Here is a 26,720-nt window from a genome sequence, read left to right on the forward strand (position 1 = left end):
GTCACTGACTGTAATCAAACACCATGAACTTTGTTCTCATAGAATCCCTTCCAAGATAAGCCTGTGAGAAGAGGCAAAGGTGACTGGCTGCTGGCTACTCTGGGATCTTAAGGGAAAGGGAGTAGGCTACAGAGCACTGGTGGGGAAAGGCTGTATTAGAGTGAAGGGGCAGTGACAGCAGTGGGAGTGCAGCCTGGACCCAGGCAAGCTCAGCCACCTTCTGATCTTAACTAGGCTCCCAGACCACGAGAGGCACTTAATGGCAGATGCTACATGTGCATGGCTGAAAATGTCTGGCCTGAAAAGGCCTGTGGCTTTGGCTTTTCTTTGTATGCTCTTTGGTTCATTCTGCTGCCCACATGTTCAAAGTGGGCATGTTTTCAATGACTGCTTGCTAAACAAGTGGGAAGGGGACATGACGGCTCAGAAACAATCAACTTCCAGCTCTTCTGAGGCAGAGACAGACCTGCCCTGGCTACATTCAGCCTGCTGATGATTGGGGCAGAAACATGTAAAGACATAGATTCCCAAAGAGAGAAGGTAGAGTTGGGGATATGGTTAACCTCACACTACCCTCTAGTTCAAAAAGAACCTCTGTATTCTCAGTAGGGGTCGGATAGGTAAAGGCTGGCAAGTTTTTGTGAAGGACGTTATTTACGGGAGACTGGGGGAAGATTAAACTGGCTAGGCAAACTCCTCTGTTCCGCCTGACAATCACCACAGCATGCACATCGGGGGAATGATGACTCACTTCTGAAGAGGGCACCACTGACCCTGTGTGGATTAGTCTGCTCTCCAACCCCCAGCAAAGGTGGCTTGGCCCAGCCAATTCCATCTGGGCATCTGAGCGAGTCAATCTTAAAACTTATTTAAGAGTAAAACTTGTATTCAGCTTAGAACTAGGCACTTCAGTGGAGTGAATGACAATGGCTAGAATGGCAGCCGAACAACTCTGGGGTTGATGTTCATTCCTTAAGATGCAGTAACCTTTATTGACTGAGAAGGAAATGCTCACTCAGTGTCTTTAAATGGGCAGGTCCTCAGATATTTTAGTGGGGAAACAGGAAGAGGAAACCAAAGCAGCTGGCTGGTAGAGGCCAAAGGAGAAAATGGCAGACAGTGCCCAGATGCTGAGGGGGAAAAGCCACTTATCCTAGAAAATAGGCCTGAGATGGATAGCATATCAGAACCTTCTAGGAACTGAGTGCCCCCCCCCCATCACTTTTTGAGTCAGGGTTTGGCTGTCCTGAAACTTGGTAAGTAGATCAGGCTTGTCCTAACCTCAGAGATCAGCCGGCCTTTGTCCCCCCAGTGGTGTGGCTAAAGGTCTATGCTCCTGCACTAGCCTGGGCTGACACTTCTATAAGGGTCTCTCGTGATGTTATGTGACTGTCCGGTCAGCAGTTGGGGCATGTAACTTTCACACACTGAAGCTGACTCTCAAAAATAACCATCACACCAGAGTCCCTCATGTCAAACTGCTTTATTACATCTTAAATAACAGTACAGTTTAATATAGTATCTATCTTGCATCCAGCCTCCTTGCAGTACACTGACTTTAAAATTAAATACAAAAGGTGAAAAGGGTACAGGGTGCAGAGAGCTCTACAGAGTCGTTGGGTAGGAAGAGAAGGGGCTTCGCTGTATTCTTTGCCAGGTCCAGGCCTACCGCACAGTCACAGCACAGTTTTGTACAGGACGCTGCAGAAAACAGAACGGCGAAGCCACTACTGCTATGAGGGGTGCAGGATACAGGGAGAGGGAAGGGCCCACAGAACACTGCTGTCCAAACGCTGCTGCTGAGCATGGCTTGAGATGGTAGCCACGAAGATCCGCATGGAGTAAAAATGGTTGCCTCGGATGCAAAAGGCTGTTCCATGGAGGCAGGCTTCCAGGAAGTGGCAAAGAGGCAGCAGAGCGGCTTTCCCCTCCCCTCCTGAATCCAACAGCAATCATTCCCAACAGGACTGTTTGTTCTGTTTTTTTAAAGAAAGAAAACAGTGACTTATCCCACTACTCAAGTGTGTCAAGCGCTCGCTGCTTCCGATATGTGTGCAGAGCAGCAACAGTAATGGACAAAGCCGCCACGGTTACAACTTGAAGAGGTTATTTCTTAAAAGAAAAGGAACATCTAAGGACTGAGTCCTATATGCACTTTAGAGCATTTCTACAGCATGCGATTCTAAGAGTAAACCCACCCAATATGGCAAACAATCAAATTGTTTAAAATTTAACTTAGAAAGTCTGAGATCATTATTTTCAAAACATTGATTTGTACATTGTTTCATACACAAATAACCAACTGACTATCCAAGCACAGGACAGGCACCTCTCTGGAGAACAAATCTCTTGACAGCAGGGGTAGGACAGCTAGTGTCACATGACTACAAACTTCCCTCCAACTTCACAGAAAACCCAAGGTAAGAGCAGAAACTAGACAGTGAGGAGGACAAGTCAGGAGGGAAGGGTGCTGGGAATAAGTTCACTGCTGAGCAAAGAGGAAGGGTTCGGACCAAGCATTTGTGGCCATTGTAACATGTGCTTGGCTACTTTGCTTCTGATTTATTTTTTTTCTTCCACTATGCTGTGTTTGTGCGAAACAGTCATCTGTGACATGAGACTTAAAAAAAAAAAAAAAAAAAAAAAAGGCAAGCCCCCCCCCAGCCCCCCAAACCAAATGAAAAACAACAAAAAACCCCAAGCAAGCCAGGGATAAAAATGCATCATTGATAAGTCAGAGACTATCATAGGCTCTGGTTCCCTTAATTATTGAACATAAAGGAATATATTTAAGAAAGAAATCTGAATGCTTCCAAAGTCCTGCTACAAATGACTTATATTTAGAAACAATTGCAGAGAAGCAAAGTCTTTCATGAATGCCACAGAGCAGGGTCACTGATCTAAGATCCAAATGAACTGGTAAAGAGGCGTGTCTGTCTCACAATCATACTCAGGGTTACCTTCTGGGTAACATTTTTATTGTAGTATTCCTTTAAAATTCACCCAAAACAAACAAACAAACAACAAAAACAAAATAACCCCCCAACAACAACAAAGAAACAGACACCGGCCCCGGAAGGAATGCACACTTTGTTTACAGCACAGAGATCCTTCTCTTAATGGGAGTTGTGCTCTTGGTTTCAGCAGTAAGTGAAGGAAAAAGATCTTGCCCTTTTGAAGTTCTGAGGGGAGGTGTGGGTGTCCATGTTAGTATGGTTGGACAGGATATGCTATCGCTGTAACGCTTCAAGGTTGGAATGGTCTTCCAGTCACCGTGGCATCCATCCACCTGCTGCTGTGAACAGAGCTTGGGGTCAGTGCATAAGAAAAGAATGTGAGCTCTTCCCCTGCCCTCTCTGGATCACAGCTAGGTATGCACGATACCAGGTCAACAATACAGCTTTGATACTCTACGGCCTATGCAGGAAAACTTCATGTCCTGAGAAGTGTGTCCGACTCCACTAACGGGGTGCTCCATTACCTCCTGGCCTTAGTTCCAGATCTTGAGGAAGCTGTCCCAGGACCCCGTCGCCACAGCCATGCCGTCATCAGTCACCCCCAAGCAGCTGACTCGGTTGTCATGTCCAGCCAAGACACCTGGGAACAGAACCATCACAATCACCAACACACATGGCTTGACAGCACCTGGAAAAGCAAGGCAAGGGCACTAGGAAGACAGAAGGTTTTTGTCCCAAGTGGAAACTACCCTGAGGCCTATGGCCAATTCTGTACTGAGAGTGACAAGGCCTTTTCTAACAAGAACATGGACACGAGCTCAAGAGGACAACAGGTGATGCGCAGAATGCAGAGGCAGAGATCCAGATCAGCTCTTGTACACGTACAAAGAGGCAGGCAGTGGTTGAAAACCAGCACTTGGAAGGAGGGGGCAGCTGGATCTGTGTGAGTTCCAGGCCAGCCTTCTCTATAAAACAAGTTCCAGGACAGCCAAGGCTACAGAGAAACCCTGTCTAGAAAAAAAGACAAAAAAATAATGTCAGCCCCTCCTCCCTCTGGTTTTTCAAAAGAGGGTTTCTCTGTGTAGCCCTGGTTGGCCTGGAACTCACTCTGTTGACCAGGCTGGCCTCTAGTTCAGAGACCCACCTGCCTCTGCTTCCCAAATGCTAAGTAAAGGCATGCAAACCCACTGCCCAGGTAAATAAATCTTAACAAAACCAAAACAAAACAAAACTGAACACCTATTCTCAGAGAAATTGACCACATGGACATACAAAGTCTAGAGCTGAGATCATGGAGCTGCCACATCAGCTACCACTTGCCAAGACACTGTTCTCAAACAGAAACAACTTCCGGCTCCTGTAGCTATGATACACCAACTAAGCACAGGGCTGGAGGGCTCTCTGTACTCAGGGTCGACTTCCCTGGCCTGCAATGCCAAAGGTCAGAAACGGTTTCTTATTTATTTCTGAGACAGGATCTATGTAGCCCTGGCTGTCCTGCCTCTGCCGCTGAGTGCTGGGGTTACAGGCATGCAGCATAAAAAATGTCTTCAATTCAGCAGACTGAAAGGGTATATGAAGGCACAATGGGGACCACAAGGCTTAAGGTCACAATCCCCTCTTTCACCTTCCATCACACAGATTTTAAATATATTAAAAAAATAAAAATAAAATTATATATATATATATATATGAAAAATTTTAAATATATTAACATTTTTCAACTTGGAAGTTTAAGGCTAGCATGAGCTCAAAGGGAGACTCTTGAAAGAAGAATGTTCTCATCTTTTGTCCAGCTTGTATTTAACCGACTTGATTCTGATTTATAAAATTCAGGCTCTAAATTGAATGATCACCAGCACACTGTTCAACAACCTCGTAGAGAGGAAGAGGCTTGGCACCATATCAGAGGTCAAAGATGCACAGGCCCAGAAAGCTGCAGGTGGAGCTGGTCATGGTGGCATATGCCAGGAGGCAAATGACTGAAGAGAATGGATGATCAGAAAGATGGAAAACTGAGAGTACTCACCAGTAATTCAAGCATTTGGAAGGCTGAACCAGAGACTTTTAAATTCAAGAGCACCCTGATGTATTAGAGAGTGCCAGGCTAACATGGCTACTCAGTAAGACCCTGTCTTGAAACAGCCAAGCAGGAAGAAGGGAAACATGGACACTGTCAGCACTGTCGGGCATACTGTGACCTCATGCATGCCTCTCAGAAGAGCTTTCAGCTTTTCACACTCCCTTGTGAGGCACAGCTCACACTATGTGGCTTTTAGCTGTCCCTATGCTGAGTTATGCTACAACACAAACCTAAAGTTTTAGCTCATCCAAGTCTCATTTCGTAGCCAAGAACCAACTTAATGTCCAGGAACACAGAAAGTCCATGTGGCCACTGACCTGCTCTGTCAGCTTTGAGGGCGTCCCAGACATTACAGTTGAAGTCGTCGTACCCAGCAAGGAGGAGGCGGCCACTCTTGGAAAAGGAAACAGATGTGATACCACAGATAATGTTGTCATGGGAGTAGGTCATGAGCTCCTGGTCTGCACGAAGGTCAAACAGCCTGCACGTAGCATCGTCTGAGCCAGTGGCAAAGGCATTGCCATTGGGAAAAAACTACAAAGAGAGTGCAAATCAAGACATATGTAAGCATTAAGGCCTGGGACACAGGTCAGCTGACAGAACACTTGCCAAGCATAGGTAAGGCCCAGGGTTCAGCTCCAAGCACTGGAGGAGGTAAAAACGTGCAGCATGGAATGGGATGCGCAGTCATCAGGGCATCAGGAACACCAGTGAATTCAAGGTCAACCTAAAGTACATATCAAGTTCTAGGCCATATACTGACCAAAAAAAAAAAAAAAAATTCAGTAAGAAATGATATTAGCTAGGCATGAATGCAGGCAGTTCAAGGCCAACTAGGTCTACAGAGTGAGTTCAAAACAAAACAAAACAACAAAACAAACAGAAATGATGTTACTGCAACTAATGGCGTGGCTGCTGTGGAAAGGGAAACAGGTTGAGGTTCCAGCAAGAACAAAGGTTGCCAACATGGAGTGAATGGGGAAGGTAAAGGTACTGTGTGAGTACTGACGTACTGCTCATGGACTGTCACCACGGTAGACCTCAGTACAGAAAAGCAAAGGGGCCCTCCTAAAGAGCTTCTATTCTCTGGTTAAGAGCTGTCAGAAGAGACTTATGGAGGAAGGAGCAACTTCCTGCTCCAGTCGACCAGACTCATCCCTTCAGGAGGTGCCACCAAGAAAGCAAGCTCTGAATTTGCCACCCCTTGGCTGGCAGGATAAACTGCTTTACACTCTAAAGCAGTTCAAGCTCTAAACTGGTCACTCTAGGGATAGGAACAGAGTTGAGCCAGCACAACATCGGAAACAAATACACAGCACAGAGTTCTCAGCTGACCTCTAAAGGAAAGGACAGAACTTGGAGTCAGTGAAAAAGGACACACCAGGCGGGAGAGCAAAGGCCTGCAATGTCAGTACTGAGGACTTTTGAGTTTGAGGTCAGGCTGGCCTACAATGCTAGACCTTGTCTCAAAACAAACACAAACAAAAAAGAACAAAATTTAAAAAACTTAAAACTGTTTATTTAAAGAAGGAAGACACTGGAGAGATAGCTCAGCTGTTAAGAGCACTTACTACTCTTGCAGAAGACCAAAGTTTGGTTCCCACTGCCTGAATCAGTTGGCTCTTAACAGATTAAACCAGCTCCAGGGCATCCAACACCCTCATCTGGACTCTGAGCACCTGCCCTCACGCCCACATACAGACACAGACACACAAACATTTGTTTACTGTTAAATTATGTATTTCATTTACTTTATATGTATGGGTAAGTTCTGCCTGTATCACATGTGTGCGAAGCCCTTGAGACTGGAGTTATAGATAGCTGTGAGCCACCGTGTGGGTGCCGGGAATCAAACCCAGATTCTCTGGAATGGTAGCCATCGCTCTCAATTGCTGACATACCTGTGGCGGTCTGAATGTGAATGGTCCCCAATCGGTGGGACTGTTGGGAGGTATTAGAAGGTAAGGCCTTGTCGGAAGTGCAGTTTCAGAAGCCCATGCCACTCATGGCTAGCTCTCTCTATGCCTTGTGACTGTATCTCAGGATGTAAGCTCCCAGCTACTTCTCTAGCAGCATGCTTGCCTGCTTGCTGCCATGCTCCTCATAACTGATGGTCATGCGCTCACCCTCTGAAACTGTATGTGGTCATTAAATGCTTTTCTCTGTAAGTTGCCTTGATCATGGTATATTGCCAAGACAACTGAAGAATAACTAATATGTTATCTAATCTCTCCAGTCCCTAAAAAAATAAATTTATAATAACAACCTACCACAACAGTAATAATAAAGCTAAGATCTCATGAGACACAATTAAACTCACACATATGGCATTGATGTCAGACTCGTGTCCTGTAAAGGTCTGCCGGCACATCCCTTCTCGGACATCCCAGAGCTTGGCTGAAGCGTCACAAGCACCAGAGACAAACAGTCTGGTGTCAGGAGCAAGGGACAGGCTCATGACATCTCCAGTGTGTCCAGTAAACGTGGTTGTCTGCTGGCCGGTCTCGATGTCCCACAGAGCACTGAAGCAGGAGTAAATGACAAGTAAGATCAGCCACACAAATGGGCCCACCAGCTACCTAAAGCATTCTTTTTTTTTAAGACAGGTTTCTTTGTGTAGCCCTGGCTATTCTGGAACTCAGACTAGGCTGGCCTTGAACTCATAGACATCCACCTGCCTCTGCCTCCTGAGTGCTAGGATTAACGGTGTGTACCACCACCAGCCCAGCCAAAACAACATTTTTCATACTACCCAGGATCACAGATGGTCAGTGTGCCACTGTGAAGACACATTTACCTCTATAATGACATTTTTGTTTAGGAAAATCAAATGGAGGAAATAAACAAATACATGGATGAGTGTATGGGGGAGGCCTCACAACTGCTGTTCCCAGGTCACATGACATGAGCAGAAGGGGTCAAGCAGAGCTATGAGGTTCTACCACACAAACATATTCCTGGGCAGTTTGTGGGACAGCAGAAAGTGCTAGCCTGAAAGAAAGGAACTTGTGTAACCTGTGTTATTCCCTCTGTCGCTCCAATTTCCCACCTTCCTAGACACCAGGGAGGGAATGTTGAGTAAGTAAATGGTTCAGAGCAACTCTGGCCCAGCTCCTTTTCCATGGGGACCACAATCCAAAGATCGTCTTCATGGATAGACATGGTGCTTCAAAGGCCTCTGTTTGACAGTGCTAAAAGATTAGACACCAACAGCACTGCACGAAGCAGCAGCTCCACAAGCAACAGCCCCAGGCGGCTGCCTCCGACTGTAACCTGCATGTTCCCTACTGCCCGTTCTTGTCAACCTCACCAGAAAAGCTGGCTCAGCCCAGCAATGCAAATCCCATCAGCCAGTTTCAGCATAGGCATGAGGGACACAGGAAGGAAGAAGCCTGGAGCACAGAAGTGTCATACACTTCATCACAAATAATCAAACTTGAAATCTGTGATGACTCATCTTCGTTGTCAACTGACTACATTTGGAATCAACTAAGGCCCAAGCAGCTCGGCACATTTCTTGATGGGATCATGTGAAGTGGGAAGACCCACCCTAAATCCGGGCCACACCTCTGGTGGCAACTCACATGGGGAAAGGACACTTTTCTTTGTGCCCACCTGCCTTCACTGTCAGTGGCAAGCTCATCTAGCTTACTGTTGAGACATTCTTTATGGGCATTAAAACCTACTCCAGGTTTAAGTGTAGACCAGAGACCAGCTGAGATATTTAGCTTCACCGACTTAACAACCACTAGCATCTTTACCATTTTTATCAGAAGTCCACTGCTGGCCTTGCAGGCCTGTAAGTCATGTTAATAAATCCCTCTTTAAAATACTGCTACTGACCACCCAGGCATGACCCCTCAGTGACCAGAAAAACCCACAAGGGCAGCTTAAGTCTAAAATTAATATCTTAAGATAACTACCTGGTTGTTTCATTACTGAAGAAAGGGGGAAAATGACTTGAACATGTTTCCATCTACTAGTGAACAAACATAAAGAAATCTGATAGAACTGCTGTCTAAAAGCTGTACTCATGCTCACAATATACCCACAGGGCTAAAATAAACAACAAAAGAAAAACCATCACATACACAAGAAAAAAAAAAAATGGAGAAAAGTAAAGAAAAACGGGTACTTGATATACAATTATAGTCTAAATATCTAAATATTTTTGTTCTCTGTTCATAACTAAATTTTGCATATTTATAGACAGTGCAATGAATTACTCTTTGCTACTTTGTGTTTTTTTTAGTTACCAGGCCATGATCATATTTAAGCAGTCTTAACTAACTGACAAGAACCATTTATCTCACAATTCTTATCCTACTAGTGTGAACTAGACCAGTGGATCTCAGGCCTCATTCTCTGCCTTGTCAGGTACTCACCAGGTGGTGTCTCCAGAGCTGGTAACTATCTGATTGTCATCCAGGAACCGGCAACAGGACAGATAACCTGGAAAAGAACATACCCAAATGAAAACCCAAGTCTAGCAATTCCCAATCCTATGATCTTCTCAATGTAAAAACTATGGTATTGAAAATACCCAGAACTTGTGTTTTGTTGGGAGCACTGACTATCATAGTGTGGGTGAAAGTATAGCTAGGCAGAATCAAGGACAACACAATACTTCAGACAGACCCACACCCTGCACAGCACACAATAGCAAGCCTTGCCTATGGAACGCCTGAATCTTGGATCTGCCTTTCTATCTTAAGGCAGGGATTTTCTTTCCTTTTATCTTCATGTGCTTGCTCAACATTCTTCTTCCCCTCTCTCTCTTTTTTCTTTTCTGAGACAGGGTTTCTCTATGTAGTCTTGGCTGTCCTGGACTCACTTTGTATACCAGGCTGGCCTATAATCCCAAGTGCTGGGATTACCAGGCCTGGCTGCTCATTTACTTATTGAAAAAGAACTGTTTCAGAGGATGGTGGGAAAGGAAGGAGCTCAGAACCTCCTTGTTCTGAGTAATGGAATCAAGGTAGAAAGGGCTTACAGGCCAACCAAAAGGACAGGAAAAGATGATGGAACAGCCAGACCCATGGTAAGAACAGTGGAAACGTACAGTGGGAAGACTCCAAAAACACAGGTTGAGTGGGGCTTGTTTTCTTAAGAGCTGTGAGAGGGAGTATGCATGAAAAAGCTATGTTCCTGCTGACACTCACTGGAAGGTGTAGACAGAGACAATGAAAGCCTGTCTCAAAATATAACAAAAATTTTGAGGGAGAAGAATAAAATAAATCATTGAAAAATGAAGTGGGCTGGTATCTTAAAGTCATTTAGTTTCTCTAGAGAGGAGTAATAAAATCTGCCAGGTAAAGGAACAAATCACAAATGGTTACATAAAATTACACAAGAGGAGCCAGGGATCAGATGCTATAATTATAGACATCTTACAGGTAGTTCTTACAATTATTCAAAAACATGAGAAGTAAACTTGTTATAAATAAAAGGACAGAAAACCTCAGTGTGTGTGCACACACGGTGTGTGTGTAGAGGGATCTTTTAAAATAAAAACATATAAGAATTCTCAAGTTGAAAAGACCATTTGACACAAAAGCTTCTCTGACATAAAAGCCACCCTTCCATGGCTCAGCAGCCCGGTTTGCATTCTTGCATCTATTCTTAGTTAGGTTCGCTCAAATGCTGGCCATTACTAGGCTGATGTGAAGGAAAGGTGTTGTCTACTTTGATGGCAAACTGAAGAAATTAGCCTCCAAGCCATAGAAGCCATCTTACCAACTTGACAAAGATATAATTTATGGGTTCCACAATGACTAGAAAGTCAAACATCTTGTCACATCACAATCAAACTGCTTAAAATCAAAGACACACCTTTAATGTGTTTTGTTGTTTGTTTTCTTTTTAAAATTTGAAGACTGAAAAGATGGCTCAGTGATTAGGAATACTGGCTACTTTTCTAGAGGACTCACCAACCCAACATTCCTATCTTAACTGCAGTTCCAGGAGAGACCGACACCTTCTCTCTGGCTTTGCATCAACATTCATGCAGGGAAAAGACCCTTACACAACAAGATGACAGTCAACCCAACATTCTGTATGTCCAGCAAAAATATCTTTCAGAAATAAAAGTCAAGGGCATCGAGGGCAAGCAAGACGAATCAGTGAGCACAAGTGCTTATTGCTAAACGTGACTATCTGATTTTGATTTGCAGGATCGATTTATTTATTTATGTACTTATCTATTTATTATGTATACAGTGTTCTGCCTCATTATAGATGGGTGTAAGCCACCATGTGGTTGCTGGGAATTGAACTCAGGGCCTCTGGAAAAGCAGACAGTGCTCTTAACCTCTGAGCCATCCCTCCAGCTCACAAGTTATCCTTTTAACTACCCGTGCACACACAGAGGTCAAGAGCTGGCAAGATGGATCAGTGGGTAAAGGGAACTTGCTCCCTCACCAAAGTTTGATCTTCAGAACCCATGCAGAGATGGCAGGAGAGAACCAACTCCATAGAATTATCCTTGATCTCCACATGCATGACAGCCCCACCATGCAAATAAACACAATAAAAATAATTTAGCCCAGAGGTGGTGGTGCATGTCTTTAACCTCAGCTCCTGGGAGGTGGAGACAGGCGGATCTCTGAGTTTGAAGCCAGTTTGGTCTACAGAGCCAGTTCTAGGACAGCCAGGGGTACAAACATAAACCCAAACCAAACAACCAAACAACAACAAACAAACAAAAATAAAAACAAAACAAAGGCCAAACAGACCTTTTCTAAAAATTAAGGTTTCTCAGCAGCAGCCTACCCTAACCACTGTGAGCTCATCTGGGCTTCAGTTAACCCATGTGAAACCTAGAAAATTCCTGAACCAAACAAACAATCGCACTGCCATGAGTTTAAAAAAAAAAAAAAAAAAAAAAATTAGTTCTCAAATAGCATTCATTACAGTGTATTGCTATAATAGTGCTATCTTACTAGCTGTTGTGTTAATCTCTTCTTATATAGGGACTGGCATCACCCACACTTTAAGCACTAAGAGGCAGCCTGCAGCATTTGTCCAAGGGCAGGAGTATACTCTTAAGGCAGAACCCAGACGTCCAGAGGAGGGAATGCACGACATGAGAAATCATGACTGTGGTAAGTGTATGTGAGACTATGCGACTCTTTTAAACAGAACACTGTCCCCAGGCATGGTGGTGGAAGGCAGAAAAAAGGGAAAAGAACAAAAACAGATAAGAGTACCAGCCTTATATCAGAACCCACTCCAACAGAGCAACACTTGGGATTGTTCTGTTGAATATCAATAAAAAGCAGCATTTAGGGGAAATGAATTTCAAATTTTCTTTCTTTTTTTACTTCAAATTTTCAATGTGATTCTTTCTGACTTATCAATAAGTAATATGATCTTCCCAAGATGCTGGCTAGCAGCAATGAACTGAAGCTCTCAATCATGATGTGAGAATGTTAAACAGGCATGTAAAGTGTCCTAGGCTACAATGATGTATCGGGCCATCATAGCACCTAGGAGACAGAAGCGGGCAAACTTCTCTGAGTTCCAGGCCAGCCTGATCTACATAAGATAAGAAAGAGAATGTACGGCAGGCTAGACAAAGTCAACATAGTTCAATGGCTGGTATTCTAAAAGCTCAAGGGGTGTTGTCAGTACACACTAAGGGACACAAATTTTGAGGACAGCCATTGAGAGAAAATACTATGATGGGACCTTCTTCTTTGGAAATGTAGTATGTTCTAAATGCAAAGTGAATTTCTGGCAATACAATATGCACCCAACATTTTCATGCTGGCCACATTCAAAAGACCTGAACAGACCATAGACTCTCTTCTATGGGCTATGCACATGAACACAAGCTTAGCTTAGGAGACTTCCTATGTTAAAGGGATGGAAGGCAGTTTAAAGCAGGACTGAAATAACAATCTTTTGAAAAATGGAAGCTACTAACTGTGTAAAGAGAACAAAAGAGCTAGCTGAAGAAACCAATTTACAGGTAAAGGCATATTGGGCCTGGCTTGGTTTCACTTTCAGAAAGTTTCTGGCTATTACCATAACTTTACTTGAACTAATGATCAACAAGTCAAAGAAACAGTATGTACCCAGTAAGCAGCTCACAGTATTGAAAGGTTAAGATGAGATGTGTACCTGTATGTCCTGCCAGCTCGCGACTCACGCGCACATTCCCTTCACGAGTTTTCAGATTGTAAATGGAGCAGATATTATCCAGGCCACCACAGGCCACGTAATTCCCGGAAGGAGCATATGCACAGGTCATGACCCAAGAGGAACGCAGAGGGATGGCATGAACCTAGATGATAACACACACAGGCATTATGTTCAGGAAAATGTAACTACAGTTGGGTGTGTGGCACATGCCTTTAATCCCAGCATTCAGGAGGCACAGGTAGGTGGATCTTTGAGTTTGAGGCCAGCCTGGTTTACATACTGTTCTAAGACGGTCAGGGCTGCATAGTAGGACTGTCCCAAAAAATAAATTAGCTAGTAGATGGGTGTGATGGCACATACCAGTGGCTTCGCACTTGGAAGGCTAAAAGAGAGAGCACAAGAGTTCCTGTTCTGCTTTTCTCTTTTGGTCCTGAGAATTAACTGAGCCTTGTCTACTAGGCAGGGCTTCACCACCAAGCTGTGTATCACTAGCCCTAATGACTCATCTGAGGACACCTTGGGCTACACATTGTGAGACACCATTTAAAAAAAAAAACATTTGTATTTTTAACAATTTAAGTAGGAATGTTAATGATTTTTAGGATTTACTTACTTCTCCCTTTAATTCTATCAAAATGGCCATGGGGGTGGGAAAGAGAGAGAGAGAAAGAGAAAGCCAGGCATGGTGATTCATACTAATCCTAGGAGACAGTAACCAGTTCATATTCTCTCTCTCTCTCTCTCTCTCTCACACACACACACACACATACACACACACACACACACACTCCCTGAACTAACCTAACTGTACATTGGTAACATAATTTTGTTTAGATAAAGCTTGAGGACTCCTTGTCTCTGTCTTCTAAATGCCAAACACTGGCCACCACACTCAGAATTTAAGTGGTTCTCTCTTTTTTTACTGATACTATATTCTGAAGCAAAATCTCATGTAGTTCAGGATGATTTCAACTTTGCTATGTGAGTAACGATAATCTTGACTGCTTGGTCCTGCTGTTTCCATTTCTCAAATGCTTGACTATGAGCATGTACCATCACACCCAGCACAATTTATTTCAAAATAAGAAAAGTGAATTTAATCCAGAGATTTGTACCTATCAGCCAGACATTCTACCCAGTATGTGTGGGTCTTTTTCTTCCCTCCTTTGGTGACATCTTGTATGCTAAGTTTGGTCTTCTGGGCTTACTGGTTCCTCTTACCTTAGATTCTACCACTGTGCTGGGTTACACTGTGTTTATTTTTGTGGTTCTGGGAATTAAACCCAGGGAATTAGGCCTGGTAAGCAAGTATTCTACCACTGATCTACATTCCCAACCCTCAACTAAATCTTAAAGTATACTGTATTTTAGATCTTCTCTCTCTTCTCTTCTCTCCCATTGCCCCCAAAAAGGGTTTCTCCGTGTCGCCTGTGTATTCTGGACTCACTCTGTACAGCAGGCTGGCCTCAAACTCACAGCGACCCACCTGCCTCTGCCTCCCTGAGTGCTGAGATAGGAGCTTGTTCTGATCACTCCAAGCATGGACCTGGTATTTCCAGGAATGGTGCACCCTCTTGGGGGAATAAAGTAGTTTAAAAATAAGAACTTGTGGGTTGGAGAGATGGCTTGGCAGTTAAGAGCACTTGGCTGCTCTTCCAGAGGTCCTGAAGAGTTCAATTCCCAGCAACCACATGGTGGCTCACAACCATGAGACCTGATGCCCTCTTCTGGCGTATAGGTGTGCATGCAGGTAGAGCATTCATATACATAAATTAAAATTAAAATTAAAAAATGCAAAGTGTGTGCCAGCATGCCAGGCTTAGATTATCTCTTACCAAAACAAAACAAACTACTAACACAAATGGAATTTTCACTTCCGTATTCTTAGAAGTAAGTTAGGAGAGTTCCCAGTGTGAACTAGGACTGGAAGGTAGTTCTTCTACAAAGACACGGAGGCACTCAGCTCCTATCTACATGGTGAGACAGGACCCACAGCACAACTGTGTGCTAAACTCAAGGGGCCAGCAACATGAGCTTGTCCTTTGTCCTCACAAAAACTTGTGAGTTGTCATGAACAGACTGTTAGTGTTCCAGGGAGACTCTCATCACCCACCTTGTTTGTGGTGTAGCTGTCCCAGATGATGAGTTTTCCATCCTGAGAGGCACTGACAAGGAGCCTGCAGAAAAGAGAAAAGAAAAGAACAAACATACATATAAATCCTGGTGATGTCCAACTAGAGCTTTAAAACTACATTTGCTTAGGATTAAATACACTTAATCATAGGAAAAAGAGGATCTAAATGCTGGATCAATATGAGACCATGATTGGTGTCAGATAACCGCAGTTCGACCCTGGGGACACCTGGGTAATCAGACTACCAACTCTTTATCACCTGAGGCTGGTACTGACTTGTTTCTGCAAGGTTTTATTTGTTTGTCTTTTGAGACAGAGCTTCTCTGTATAGCCTTCTCTGTCCTTATGGAGATCTACCTGCCTCTGCCTCCTGAGTGCTAGGATTAAAGGCATGAACCACTATGTTTGTCGAAAGGTTTCTTTTTTCACTCCAAATTAAATTAGATACACAGATCGGTCCAGAGTCTTAAGTAGTATCAAATATTTAGAATACAGTTTTGTTCGGACACAAAGAAAGCTTGAATATTATGAGAAAAGCTTTGAAACACTCCCCACTCAGGAACCACTTTAATCCATTCTCAATATCCTGTCCTGCCTGACTAGTTTTTTGTTGTCGTCGATACAAGCTAGTCAGTCATTGAAGGAAGAAGGGCCCTCAACTGAGAAAATACCTTCGTCCTATTGGCTTAAAGGTAATTTTCTTGATTAAAACCTGGTGTAAGAGGGGCCAGCTTACTGTGGGGGCAGTACCATCCTTTGACAAATGGTCCAGGAAGGCATAAGAAAGCAGGCTAAGTACTCCCTAAAGAAAAGCTAGTGAACAGTATTCCTTTGTGGTCTTTGCTGATCTCCTTTGACAATGGATACAGCTGAAAGCTGAAATAAACTCAGGTGGCTCTTGCTTGTGGTACTTCATTACACCAATAGAAATCAAACTGGAACATCCCCTGAGCTGGAATGGTAGTATAACATTGTAATCCATGAATGTGGGAAGTGGAGACAACATGACTGAGAGCGTTCAAGACCAGACTTGACTGTAAAACGACTCTGGGGCCCAGACTTATGCCTTAAAACCAAGGGAAAACAAACAAATACCAACAAACTTCCCAGGCTGAGACGATATTAGAACACCTCTATAAAACTAATTAGTCTCTACCTGTGTGTTAGTAATATGACAAATGACAGCAGAGTTGCACACGGTCAGGCAAAAGAGACCACCCACTCTAGCAAATTATGAACTGCTCATGACTCCGTCCTGGTTCAGGGCAGCTGTGCTAAGTTTGGAATCTGCTGTTCTCTCTATTTTATCTGGAAAGCAATCTGAGTGAGAGTAATTCTGAGAACCATAGCTACTCAGACATAAGGTTTATATAAAAATTCCTATAGAATGTGTTGTTTTGTTTCAAGGAAAAATGAGAGGTTCCTACGGGTCCACAAAGAGCTATTTTTTTCAAAGAAATAGAGACATAGATTTTAATTTCAAATTTTAAATCAAAACATAAACATTTTAGACATTTCATTTATAAGTATATTAGGGCATATTTGGATTTTTGAAGCTGAATAAAGAAAGACTGAGGTAAAACTCAACCATGTCATTCTGAGCCCTTTGACACTTAATAAAACCATGCTTTTTTTGTTTGATTTGCCCTTTTAAGACAGGCTCTCTCTCTGGTAACTCTGACTCTCCTGGAACTTACTATGTACAGCAGGCTGACCTCAAACTTATAGAAGTTTATTATCTCTGCCTCAGAAGAGCTTGCACTAAAGCGGTGCATCATCACACCCTGTCAAGCCATGCTTTGAGATATAAATTTCCTTTATAAAAAAACAGCATGTATGTGACAAGAAATAAAATCCCTTTCAATCCTTTGTCACAAAATTTATCACAGAACTGGGCAGGTACCAAGACTGTTGCTTTTCAGCTACTTTTCCCCCTCCCCCCTTTTCAATTGTTTAGACTGAATTCAGGGTCTCCTGTACAAGTAAATTGTACTTTACAAATGAGTTGCACCTCAGCTCTCTGGAGCCTTGGGAATACAAGGCAAACTCAAGCCAGACCTCTGCCTCCTCAAATGATTCTTTTACTTTTTCTGGAGACAGGGTGCTGTGCAGCTAAGGCAGAAATTGTACCCCTTCCATGGTGCTCAAAGCCCACTTTTGTACACTCGCCCAGTCATCAAAACTAAGGTGCTTTCCACCACCTCCACACAACAGGATAAGGCCCCTTTGCTGCTCTGCTTCTGCCTGGCCTTTTTGAGCCGCTAGGCAAGGGAATTAAGAGACATCTATAGCAGCTCATCCTCTGACGTAAAAAGTCACCTTCAGAGAGCTCAGTAATTGCTAACTCAGTAAAGAATTAAGACAATGCTAAGCTGTGAGCTGATCCTCCAGAAGGTGAAAGAAGACACGCCTTCTAATCTCAGGTCACATAACTTGGAGGAACCAACATTGTGTTGTCTGAAGTCTTTTCCTTTCTGTCCTCCAACAGCGATAACTAAAAACTAGCCACCACACAGCCCAAACCTCACACACTCTTCATTTTTCTAGGAGGAGGATCCAGCCAAAGAAACCTCACCAGGCTCTTGAATGGAGAATGGGGAATAAAAGAAGTCACAGAACTGGAAATCTTGACTATTATTACAAACTAAATTTTAGTGCTGGAGAGATGGCTCATGCACACCTTTAATCACAGTACTCAGGAGGCAGAGGCAGGAGGATCTCTGAGTTTGAGGCCACCCTCATCTATGGTTTCAGGACAGCCAGGGCTACACAGAGAAACCCTGTCGTAAAAAACAAAACAACCCCGCAAACATACCCACACAGCAAAATAACTGATGAACAGGAACCCACACAGTGGTAGAGTAAGAGAACTGATACACGGTGTGTATGTGTCCCTTACTCAGAAGCCAAAAGAAGACTAGTTGCCCTGCTCTATCACTCTGCCTTACTCCTCTGCAGCGGAGCCTCTCGCGGAACCTGGACCTCACCATTTCCAGCTACAGCACGTGATCTCAAGCACTCTTCTGTCTCTACCTTACTGCAGCACCAGGGTTAAGCATTTGGCCATGATCAGGTTTACACGTGTGCTGGGATCTAAACTCAGGTCCTCAAGCTTGGAGTGCAAGCGCTCTTACCCACTAAGATCTTCCCAGTCCACCCGTGTATAAAGCCAGACAAATTACCAACTGGCACAGTGAACTGTAGCCCTGAGTCATAGGAAAGATTCTTGTCAGTAACTTTTTTCTTTTTCTTTCCTTTTGGATAGTCTCAATATGCAAGCCTGGCTGGTCTAAAACTCACTATATAGACCAGGCTGCCCTTGAACTTACCAAGATCTACTTGCCTCTGCCTCCCAAGTACGGGGATTAAAGACTTTTGCCATGGCACCAAACTCAATAACCTTTCATTAAGAAGGCAAAAAAATATGAAAATGATGTAAGAGGTGGGGGTTATACATATCCAGAACACCTCCCTAAATAGCTACTTTGGATTTTAAGATCCAACCACCGACTAGGCAGAAAGTATGCTCATCTAAAACAATCCCAAAATATTGTTTTGGAAGGTTTTATTTGCTTTTTAAAATAGGGTTTGGTTTTATGTAGCTCAAGCTGCCCGAGAGCCTGCTCTACAGCTGAGACTGACCCTGTGCATCTTGGATCCTCCCGCCTGGTGTTCTGGGATGACAGGCATGCACCCTCTCAACCCTTTAGTTTACACTTTACCAGCAATAGCCCTGGGTGTAGAGCATGCTGAGCAACTCTGTTAACTTAACAGCTCCAATATATTGATTGAGGGATCTTTTCAGGGTCTCAGGGTTATGTTGTCTAGTTCAAAAAATAATAGCAAAACAAATCTCATGCTCCCTGAGTACCACGCAAGAAAAAGAACAGACTAAAAGTCACTCGCAAACCTCCCCCGGGTCTCTTGCTCACAAGAACATCACGATTCTGAACCTGGTGTCCTGCTGACACACGCACTTTCCTTCTGACCCGTAGTTTCTGTCTTAAGCAAACTCATGCTTAAGACTAAATGGACCGTAAGGCTTCCTACCTCATGCTAACTGACCTTAACTGCACAGGCCAAATACCTGTCCTTAGATCTTTGAATACGCCTGCCTGCAGCACACACCTACCTTCCAAGACACCCCATCCAAAGCCTGACTGCTGAAAGATGACACAATTTCAAGACCAGACTCCCAGTCCAGGGCTATTGAATAATGCACAGCTATTGTTATATTCTCACACATGGAAGAAAAGATGCAGAGGTCACAACCTACCAGTTGCCACTTACCTTTGAGAAAGCATTCTCTGATGAATTGATTAGTAAGACTATTACCCTTCTTCTTCATACTTAATTTTATACATCTTTAAAGGGGTAACTTTGAATTTCACCATTTTCTTTCTTTTTTATTAAAGACCTATTTATCTATTTTATGGATGAGTGCTGTAGAAGAGGGAATCAGATTCCATTACAGACGGTTGTGAGCCACCATGTGGTTGGTGGAAATTGAACTCAGGACCTCTGGAAGAGCAGCCAGTGCTCTTAAGCACTGAGCCACCACTCCAGCCCCAAATTTCACCACTTTCTAACTTTTTTCCCCATTTGGTTTTCTCAAGGCAGGGTTTCTCTGTAGCCCTGGTTATTGGAACTCACTCTGTAGGCCAGGCTAGCCTTTAACTCAGCAATCCACCTGACTCTGCTCCCCAAGTGCCTGATCCATAACTGTACTCACTTATTTTGAATGATCTTCATTTTTAACTGACAGTTAACTGTGGACTATATAGACTGCTTATGTTTACATTAGAGAAAGATCAAACTACAGGAATTAATAGTCATTACCTCACATGTTCAGCGTCCTTCTGTGGTGGAAACATGTGAGATCTATTCTGGGATGGAGGTGTGCCTCAATGGTACATCAACAGCCTAGCAGGCATGATACCCCAAGTTCAATGCCCAGCACTGAAAAAGCAATCCATCAGCAACAGCACAGCACACTCATGTTCTCTGAGACATGCTCCTGTTTAGCTAAAGCTTCACCTTTCAACAACAATACAATATCCCGCCCTTTTCTTTTCTGATGGGACTGTTTCCATCATTAAACAGACACAAAAAGTGCTCATTGGCACAAGCAATTGTATGGGGCCCTGTAGAAAACTAAAGATAGAATCTTTTGTTCTCCAGCTATCTACATCCTACAGCAGATAATTTCAAAAAGAAAGCCAAGTACAAATTCCACTCTGACAAATGAAAAAAAATGACTCAAAAGAAAGGGATGTTAAAACTGTTGGGTCTGATGGGGCATGCTTTAGTCACACAAAGAATATATCGCTTTGTTTTGTTTCATTATGAGTGGAAAACTCTAAAGAGAAACTCAGAAGTCCAATAAAGGGTAGTTTGATCAAAGTATAAAAGACAGGAGCCCAAAGTGGTAGTATCCCTTTAAATGATGAGTAAGCAGGGTAGGCCATGTGGAAGGACAAGAATAGCCATCAATTAATACTCCACAAAGCTTCCCAGTGAGGATAAAAAGACCACTGAAACCCACATTTAGTTTTCGGGACCACAGTCTGCTGTTGTAAACTGAGTACTTTCACCCTCCATTAACCAACTCTTACATTACAAGGTAGCCAGAGAGCAGCTGAGAAAGCAAAGATCCAGAGCTTTAAGGCAAAGGGTGGCATGAAAGCAACAGTGGAGCAGCCAGCTTACCGGGGACAGGGATGAAAGCTGTGCGCCTGTGAACATTACCCTTGGCTGCCAGGAGACTGCTGCAATAAACCTTCATCCAACCCTCTCCACCTGGTTCTGAGGTGGGGTCTCACTATGTCACCTTGGCTAGCCTTGAACTCAGGTGTAGATCAGGCTGGCCTTTAAACTCCAAAAGATCTGTCTCTGCTTTTGGCTTTTAAGGGCTGGGATTACATGTGTGTGCCACCACACCCACACCAACTCACCTTTCTAACCATTATCTCTTAGAAACCCTAGCAGTCAGCCAATATTTCAAGTACTGCTTTGGAAGGGCTCATACATACCTTGAGTCTGTGCCCCAGTGCATGGCATAAATCTTGGCCAGATGCCCCCTCAGGGTTCTCCTGGTCCGCATTTGAATTCTTCCCACTGGATCAATGTTGTTCGTGATCTTAAAAATAAAATAAAATCAGTGCAGATTAACTTCAGCCAATAGACTCTCCACGTGCATTCTATGGCTTGTTGTATGATGTCAACTGAGAACCCAAAAGAAGTTAAATGAAAAACCCTGTATCTACTGTAAAATATTTCTGTGTGGTGTACCTGAGTGTATGTGTGCAGCAAGAATGTGTGTGCAGAAGTCCTGGGAGGTCAGAAGAGGCCCTGCACCTGGTTCAGGGAGAGCGCTGAGCCACCACAGAGGTGCTGGAGACAGAATCCAGGTCCTTCAGAAGAGCACCAAGTTCTCTAAACTGCGAAGTCACCTCTCCAGCAGCCAATTGATAAAACTTTAAATTGTGTACATTTTAATTTAATTTAAGCAGCATGATCAAATTATCCATCCTGTAGTGCCTGAGGTGTGAATCCCTTTTGCCCAGGGAATCCATGCTATAAACACACAGCATGTCTATACGGGCACTGTATCATCCCACACCATCCCAGTACAAGCAGTAGGACACTTTCAGAACATGAGCTTATATGCCCATGTAACTACTACAGAATAGCTACAATTTTATTATTGGTTTATTAAATTATGGGTTACCTCCACCTTTACCTAACACACAAAATCACACTTTACCACACGGATACACAGGGGGGGATATCTGTCTATCTATAGAGGTGTGAGGACCAGGCCATCGATTCCTCAAGGAGAAGGGGTGTGTGGGTGTGTGTGTGTGTGTGTGTGTGTGTGTGTATGTACAGGTTTCTGTTGTGCTAGTCAGTTTTTATTGTCAACTTGAGACACAGAGTCACAAGAGAAGAGGAAATCTCAATTAAAGAACTCTCTAGATCAGATTCCTCTGTGGGCCTATCTGTGGGATATTGCCTAGACTGCTAGTTTGATACAGGCGGGTCTAGAACATTGTGAGCTAAGCAAATGACTGGGCTGTTTGAGAAAGCAAGCCAGCAAACAATACTCCGCCATGGTTTCTGCCCTGCCGTCCCTCAACGATGGATGATTACATAAACCTTTTCTTCCCCAAAGGATTTAGACAACGTGTTATATTACAGCACTGATTACATGGCAACAGGAGTTGATGAACATACATGTATTTTAAGTGCTTTTTATTTATTTAGGTAGGAGGGTGGCCCCCGTGTGCAGAGGTCTGAGAACAATTTGTCCAAGATTGGTGACAGGCACCTTCACCTGCTGAGTCATTTCATTAGCCCTGTACATATTTTAAAACCAGTTTGATTCTTCTGGAAACAAGTCTGGCAGTAAAATTGTTGGGTCATATGGCAGAGATCTTAATTTCACTTAGAGCTCATTCACTGGTCCTCATAGCCCATCATCAGAACAACCTCTGAATGAAGAGCCTTGGCAGTGTAAAACAGGACAGGACAGGGCAGAAGTCCCACATGAAGATAAAAGCCCACAGCAGACTGCATTATGGACGACTGATGGCTGGCACCGTTTCTTACCTGAGAAAGAGTCGCATCTGCACATGCTTTACGGGCATCCTATGAAACAACAGATGGGAATTAGTAGACTTCATACTTCCAACCTCAGTCCCCACCACAGCTTCAGAAAGCCTCCACTAACTGTTGGAAGCAAAGCAAAGTGTGTATGATGGGGCACTCTTCTTACCTCCTCTCTCGTATTCCTAACTCTTCTCTAATACTCCCAAGTCCATGGCCACTTTTGAGTTGTTCAGGCCAAAACAGACACAATTCACAATCCCTAAACCTAACTAACACATGCAGACAGGCCCAAGTGAAACCATGCTGGAAGCTGGTCCGGCAGTGAGCAGCCTGGGAGCCAAACCAACATACACCTGCTCTGTCTTTCCGACAGTTTACATGAAAGCACAAGTGTTGCAAAGAAAACAACAACAACAACAACAAGCTGAAAACTAGCTAGCTTTTCAGGACAAAAAAACTTCCCTTTGAGAATGCACTGTCCAAGAACTTTATTTTTAAGCTAAACAATGATTAAATCTAAGTTTTATGAAAAAGCAAGGGATCTACAATTGTTTATAAATTTCCAACGCGACTGGCAACAAAAGAGCAGCAGGCGATCTTTTCTATCTATAAAACCTACCAATGTAGCTAACACCTACCAAAAAATACTATGGCAATTTTTTTCTTTAATATTTACCATATTAAGTATTTCACTAATAAGTGAAATAAGCTGTGAAATCTCAAAATAACACATACTTGTAAATACAAAGATATCTATTATGAAGGAAAATGAAGCAACTCTTGTTGTGGATATAAAGGTGTTTTTGTTTTAATCCCAGGTGTGGGATGTGGGGCTGATTCAGATGGTCCACAGCAGCAGACTCTTTGCCTCATGTGGGCTCTAGGGGAGCTCTTTGCCAGCTGCAGATAGTCTCAATCTTAGGACTCTGGAGAAAGAATAAATGTGAGCGCCCAGAGAGTGTGGAGGAGCTCCAAGAAAGAACAAGGCTGCTGCTTCCCCCCTTTGGCTCCTGGTTGCTGCAGTGAGACAAGAATTAGGAGATCTCCTGAAACAAGGACTAGACTGGCTCCAAGGAACCCGACGACCTTACCAAGCAGGAAGCAGGTAAGAGAACTGGGCCCACCTCCCACTAACCCTTTTTCTCTCCTACCTGGTGTTGGACTGTTGCAAGGGATTGGGATGGAGTAGAAAGATATAAAAAAATGTAAATAAAAGAGTTAAAAAAAAAAAAAAGTACACCAACGAACTCTTAAAAGCTCAAAATTTCAGTAGAGGCATAATTCAAAGGAACTCCTGACAAATCTTGACTAAGACACTGACCGCAAAGTATTACCTCAAAGTGGCAGCTGCCAACAGGCCAGATTCTTAAATGAGGTAGAGCAGATCTGTGTCCAAGGATTTTACTTTATGAAGCAGGATTTTACTTTATGAAGTCTGCGGGACTTTTACAAACTGGTGACAATGGTAAACATACAGAGATGACTATTACTGTATGACCAAATTCTAGGTCCCAATTTCAGCCTTTAATGATTCTGCTTGTAATCTAAACAAGAAATTATATAACCAATTATTTCTACATAAAAATTTCTGGAGTAAAGTACACAACAAGGATTTTTAATAGTAAGTCATTGTCAAGGCCTTCTGTCATGCCAATTAGTAAGTCTAATACTTTCAAACACCATGACTGTTGATACAATCTATAGCTTTAGGTTTGAAAGACTGGTAAGAATTTAAAAAAAAAAAAAAAAAAGGTATTTAAGCAGCTTCACCTTGGTTGGAACCCAAAGACCAAAAAGGCTAAATATCTCTGACACTGCAACTGGTCCTAACAGATGAAAAATGAAGCGGCCATATTCCAGCCACCTTTGTTTTGGTGAGCAAGGGTTTGACTTGCTTAACATAGAATCATGACCATATTTCAATTTACAAGTGTAATTTACAGGACAACTTCTGGCAGCTAATCCTCTCCTACAGGTGGGTCTTAGGGCTGGAACTCAAGCCACCCTGCTGGCCTGAAACTGCCTGATTTAGAATTGGGAGAGTGCCTTGGTCCTGACTGGCCTAGAATTCACTGTGTAAACTAGGCTGGCCTCAAACTTCACCTTCCTCTGCTGGGATTAAAGGTGTGTGGCCACTACCTCCTGGCTTCACAATAATTTCTTAACAACTCATGAAGACGAATCCATTCAATCCCTCAATTTTTTGTTCTGTTTGGGTGTAAGTACAAAGCACTACCACAGAAAGGGCTCCGCCCACCTCACACAGGCATTGCCACCTCAAACTACAACTGAAGAGTCTGGGCCGAGGTCAGCTCAGTCCTGGGTCACTCCATTTTGGAACATGTGTACAGTTGGTCTATCACAGTTGGTTCCTCTGTGTTTAAGATGTGTGTTTTAATTTTGGCAGGTTTTGTTGTTTCTGGTTTGTTTTTTGTTTTGTTACTTTTTCAGGGGGCAGTGCTTCATATGAAAAACAAATCAAAGAACACACAATACTTAGAATTATCTGTCATTTCTTTGTGGTTCACCACATTTTTTTAAGGTTTGGTTTTTTTTTTTTTTCTTTTTGAGAGAGCCTAATGTAGCCAAGTTGGTCTTAAACTCTATGTAGCTAAGAATGACCCTGAATACTGATCCTCCTGCTTTCACTTTTCAAGTTCAAGAACTATAATACATATATGAGCACATCTAGCTGGAAACTGTTTGTTAATTTTTTAAAAAAGATTTATTTATTATTTATATTGTATTTTGCCTGCCTGTGTGCATGCATGCCAGAAGAGGGCACAAAATCTCATAGATGGTTGTGAGCCACCATGTGTTTGCTGGGAATTGAACTCAGGACCTTTGGAAGAACAGCCAGTGCTCTTAATTTCTGAGCTGTCTCTCCAGCCCCCCTTTTGTTGATTCTTAATAATTTAAAAAAGTATTATTAAGAATGTATACGCAGGCTGGAGAAATGGCTCAGTGGTTAAGAGCACCTTCTGCTCTTTCAAAGGACCTGGGTTCAATTCCCAGCACCCACATGACAGCTCACAACTGTCTGTAACGATAGTTCCAATGGATGTGACACCTTCACACTAATGCACATAAAATAAAAATTTAAAAAAAAAAAAAAGTGTATAGGCACACTCCTTTTATTCCAGCACTGGGGAGGCAGAAGGTTTAAAGCCAGAGATATGAGTTTGAAGCCTGTCTGGTCTATGGAGCAAGTTCCAGGAGAGTCAGGGCTACACAGAGAAACCCTGCCTGCAAAACAAACAAACAAAACTGTGACTGATATATGTGTCCATGTGCGTGTTACCGAGTATGGAGATCATGGAACACTCTGTAGAGTCAGTTCTCTCCGTCCACCTTGACATGGACTCCAGGGACAGAAGGCAGGTTTACAGGCTTACACGTTGGGTAGCAAGAACCTTTACTTGATGAACTACCTTATCTGCTCTGCTTCTGATTTTTTTAATATAATTTTTTATTTATTACAATTTACTTACTTTGTATCCCCATTTGTTTCTGCTTTTTGTGCGCTTGTTTTGAGAAAGAGTCTCTATATAACCCGGGCTGTCCTAGAACTTGTTATGTAGACAAGGCTTGCCTAGAACTCAAGAGATAGCCACCTCACTCTGCCTCTTCAACGCTAAGACTGACAGTGTGTGCTGCCACACCCAACCTCCTGATTTTGATTTTAAGACAGGGCTGGCTTGGAACTCACGAGGCAACCCAGGCTGGCCCTCACACTAAAGGCAGCCCTCCCATTTTCCTAGTGACGCAGATCACTAGGAAATGCCAAGCC

At 43.2% G+C, this 26,720-nt stretch overlaps 1 protein-coding gene across 5 annotated transcripts in view; it reads right to left on the reverse strand.

Moving 5' to 3' along the window:
- Nucleotides 1–1,466: 1,466 nt before the first annotated feature.
- The window catches only part of Gnb1 (G protein subunit beta 1), a 57,965-nt gene continuing 32,711 nt past the window's right edge, over nucleotides 1,467–26,720 (reverse strand). For 2 of the 5 annotated variants that reach the window (XM_055615129.1, XM_055615128.1), the window contains 9 exons: nucleotides 22,931–22,969; nucleotides 21,352–21,458; nucleotides 15,299–15,362; nucleotides 13,165–13,327; nucleotides 9,426–9,492; nucleotides 7,361–7,562; nucleotides 5,358–5,574; nucleotides 3,482–3,597; nucleotides 1,467–3,292 (listed from right to left, as the gene is read on the reverse strand). In XM_055615129.1, coding sequence (XP_055471104.1) covers nucleotides 3,491–3,597; nucleotides 5,358–5,574; nucleotides 7,361–7,562; nucleotides 9,426–9,492; nucleotides 13,165–13,327; nucleotides 15,299–15,362; nucleotides 21,352–21,458; nucleotides 22,931–22,969 — 966 coding nt within the window. In that variant the 3' untranslated portion in view covers nucleotides 1,467–3,292; nucleotides 3,482–3,490. Of the gene's footprint in view, nucleotides 3,296–3,481; nucleotides 3,646–5,357; nucleotides 5,575–7,360; nucleotides 7,563–9,425; nucleotides 9,493–13,164; nucleotides 13,328–15,298; nucleotides 15,363–21,351; nucleotides 21,459–22,930; nucleotides 22,970–26,720 lie in introns of all 5 variants that reach the window. The other 3 variants (XM_055615126.1, XM_055615125.1, XM_055615127.1) reach the window with 2 other exon arrangements.

The sequence above is a fragment of the Psammomys obesus genome, unplaced genomic scaffold, assembly GCF_907164565.1.
Source record: "Psammomys obesus unplaced genomic scaffold, mPsaObe1.curated_primary_1811, whole genome shotgun sequence".
Lineage (NCBI taxonomy): Eukaryota > Metazoa > Chordata > Mammalia > Rodentia > Muridae > Psammomys > Psammomys obesus.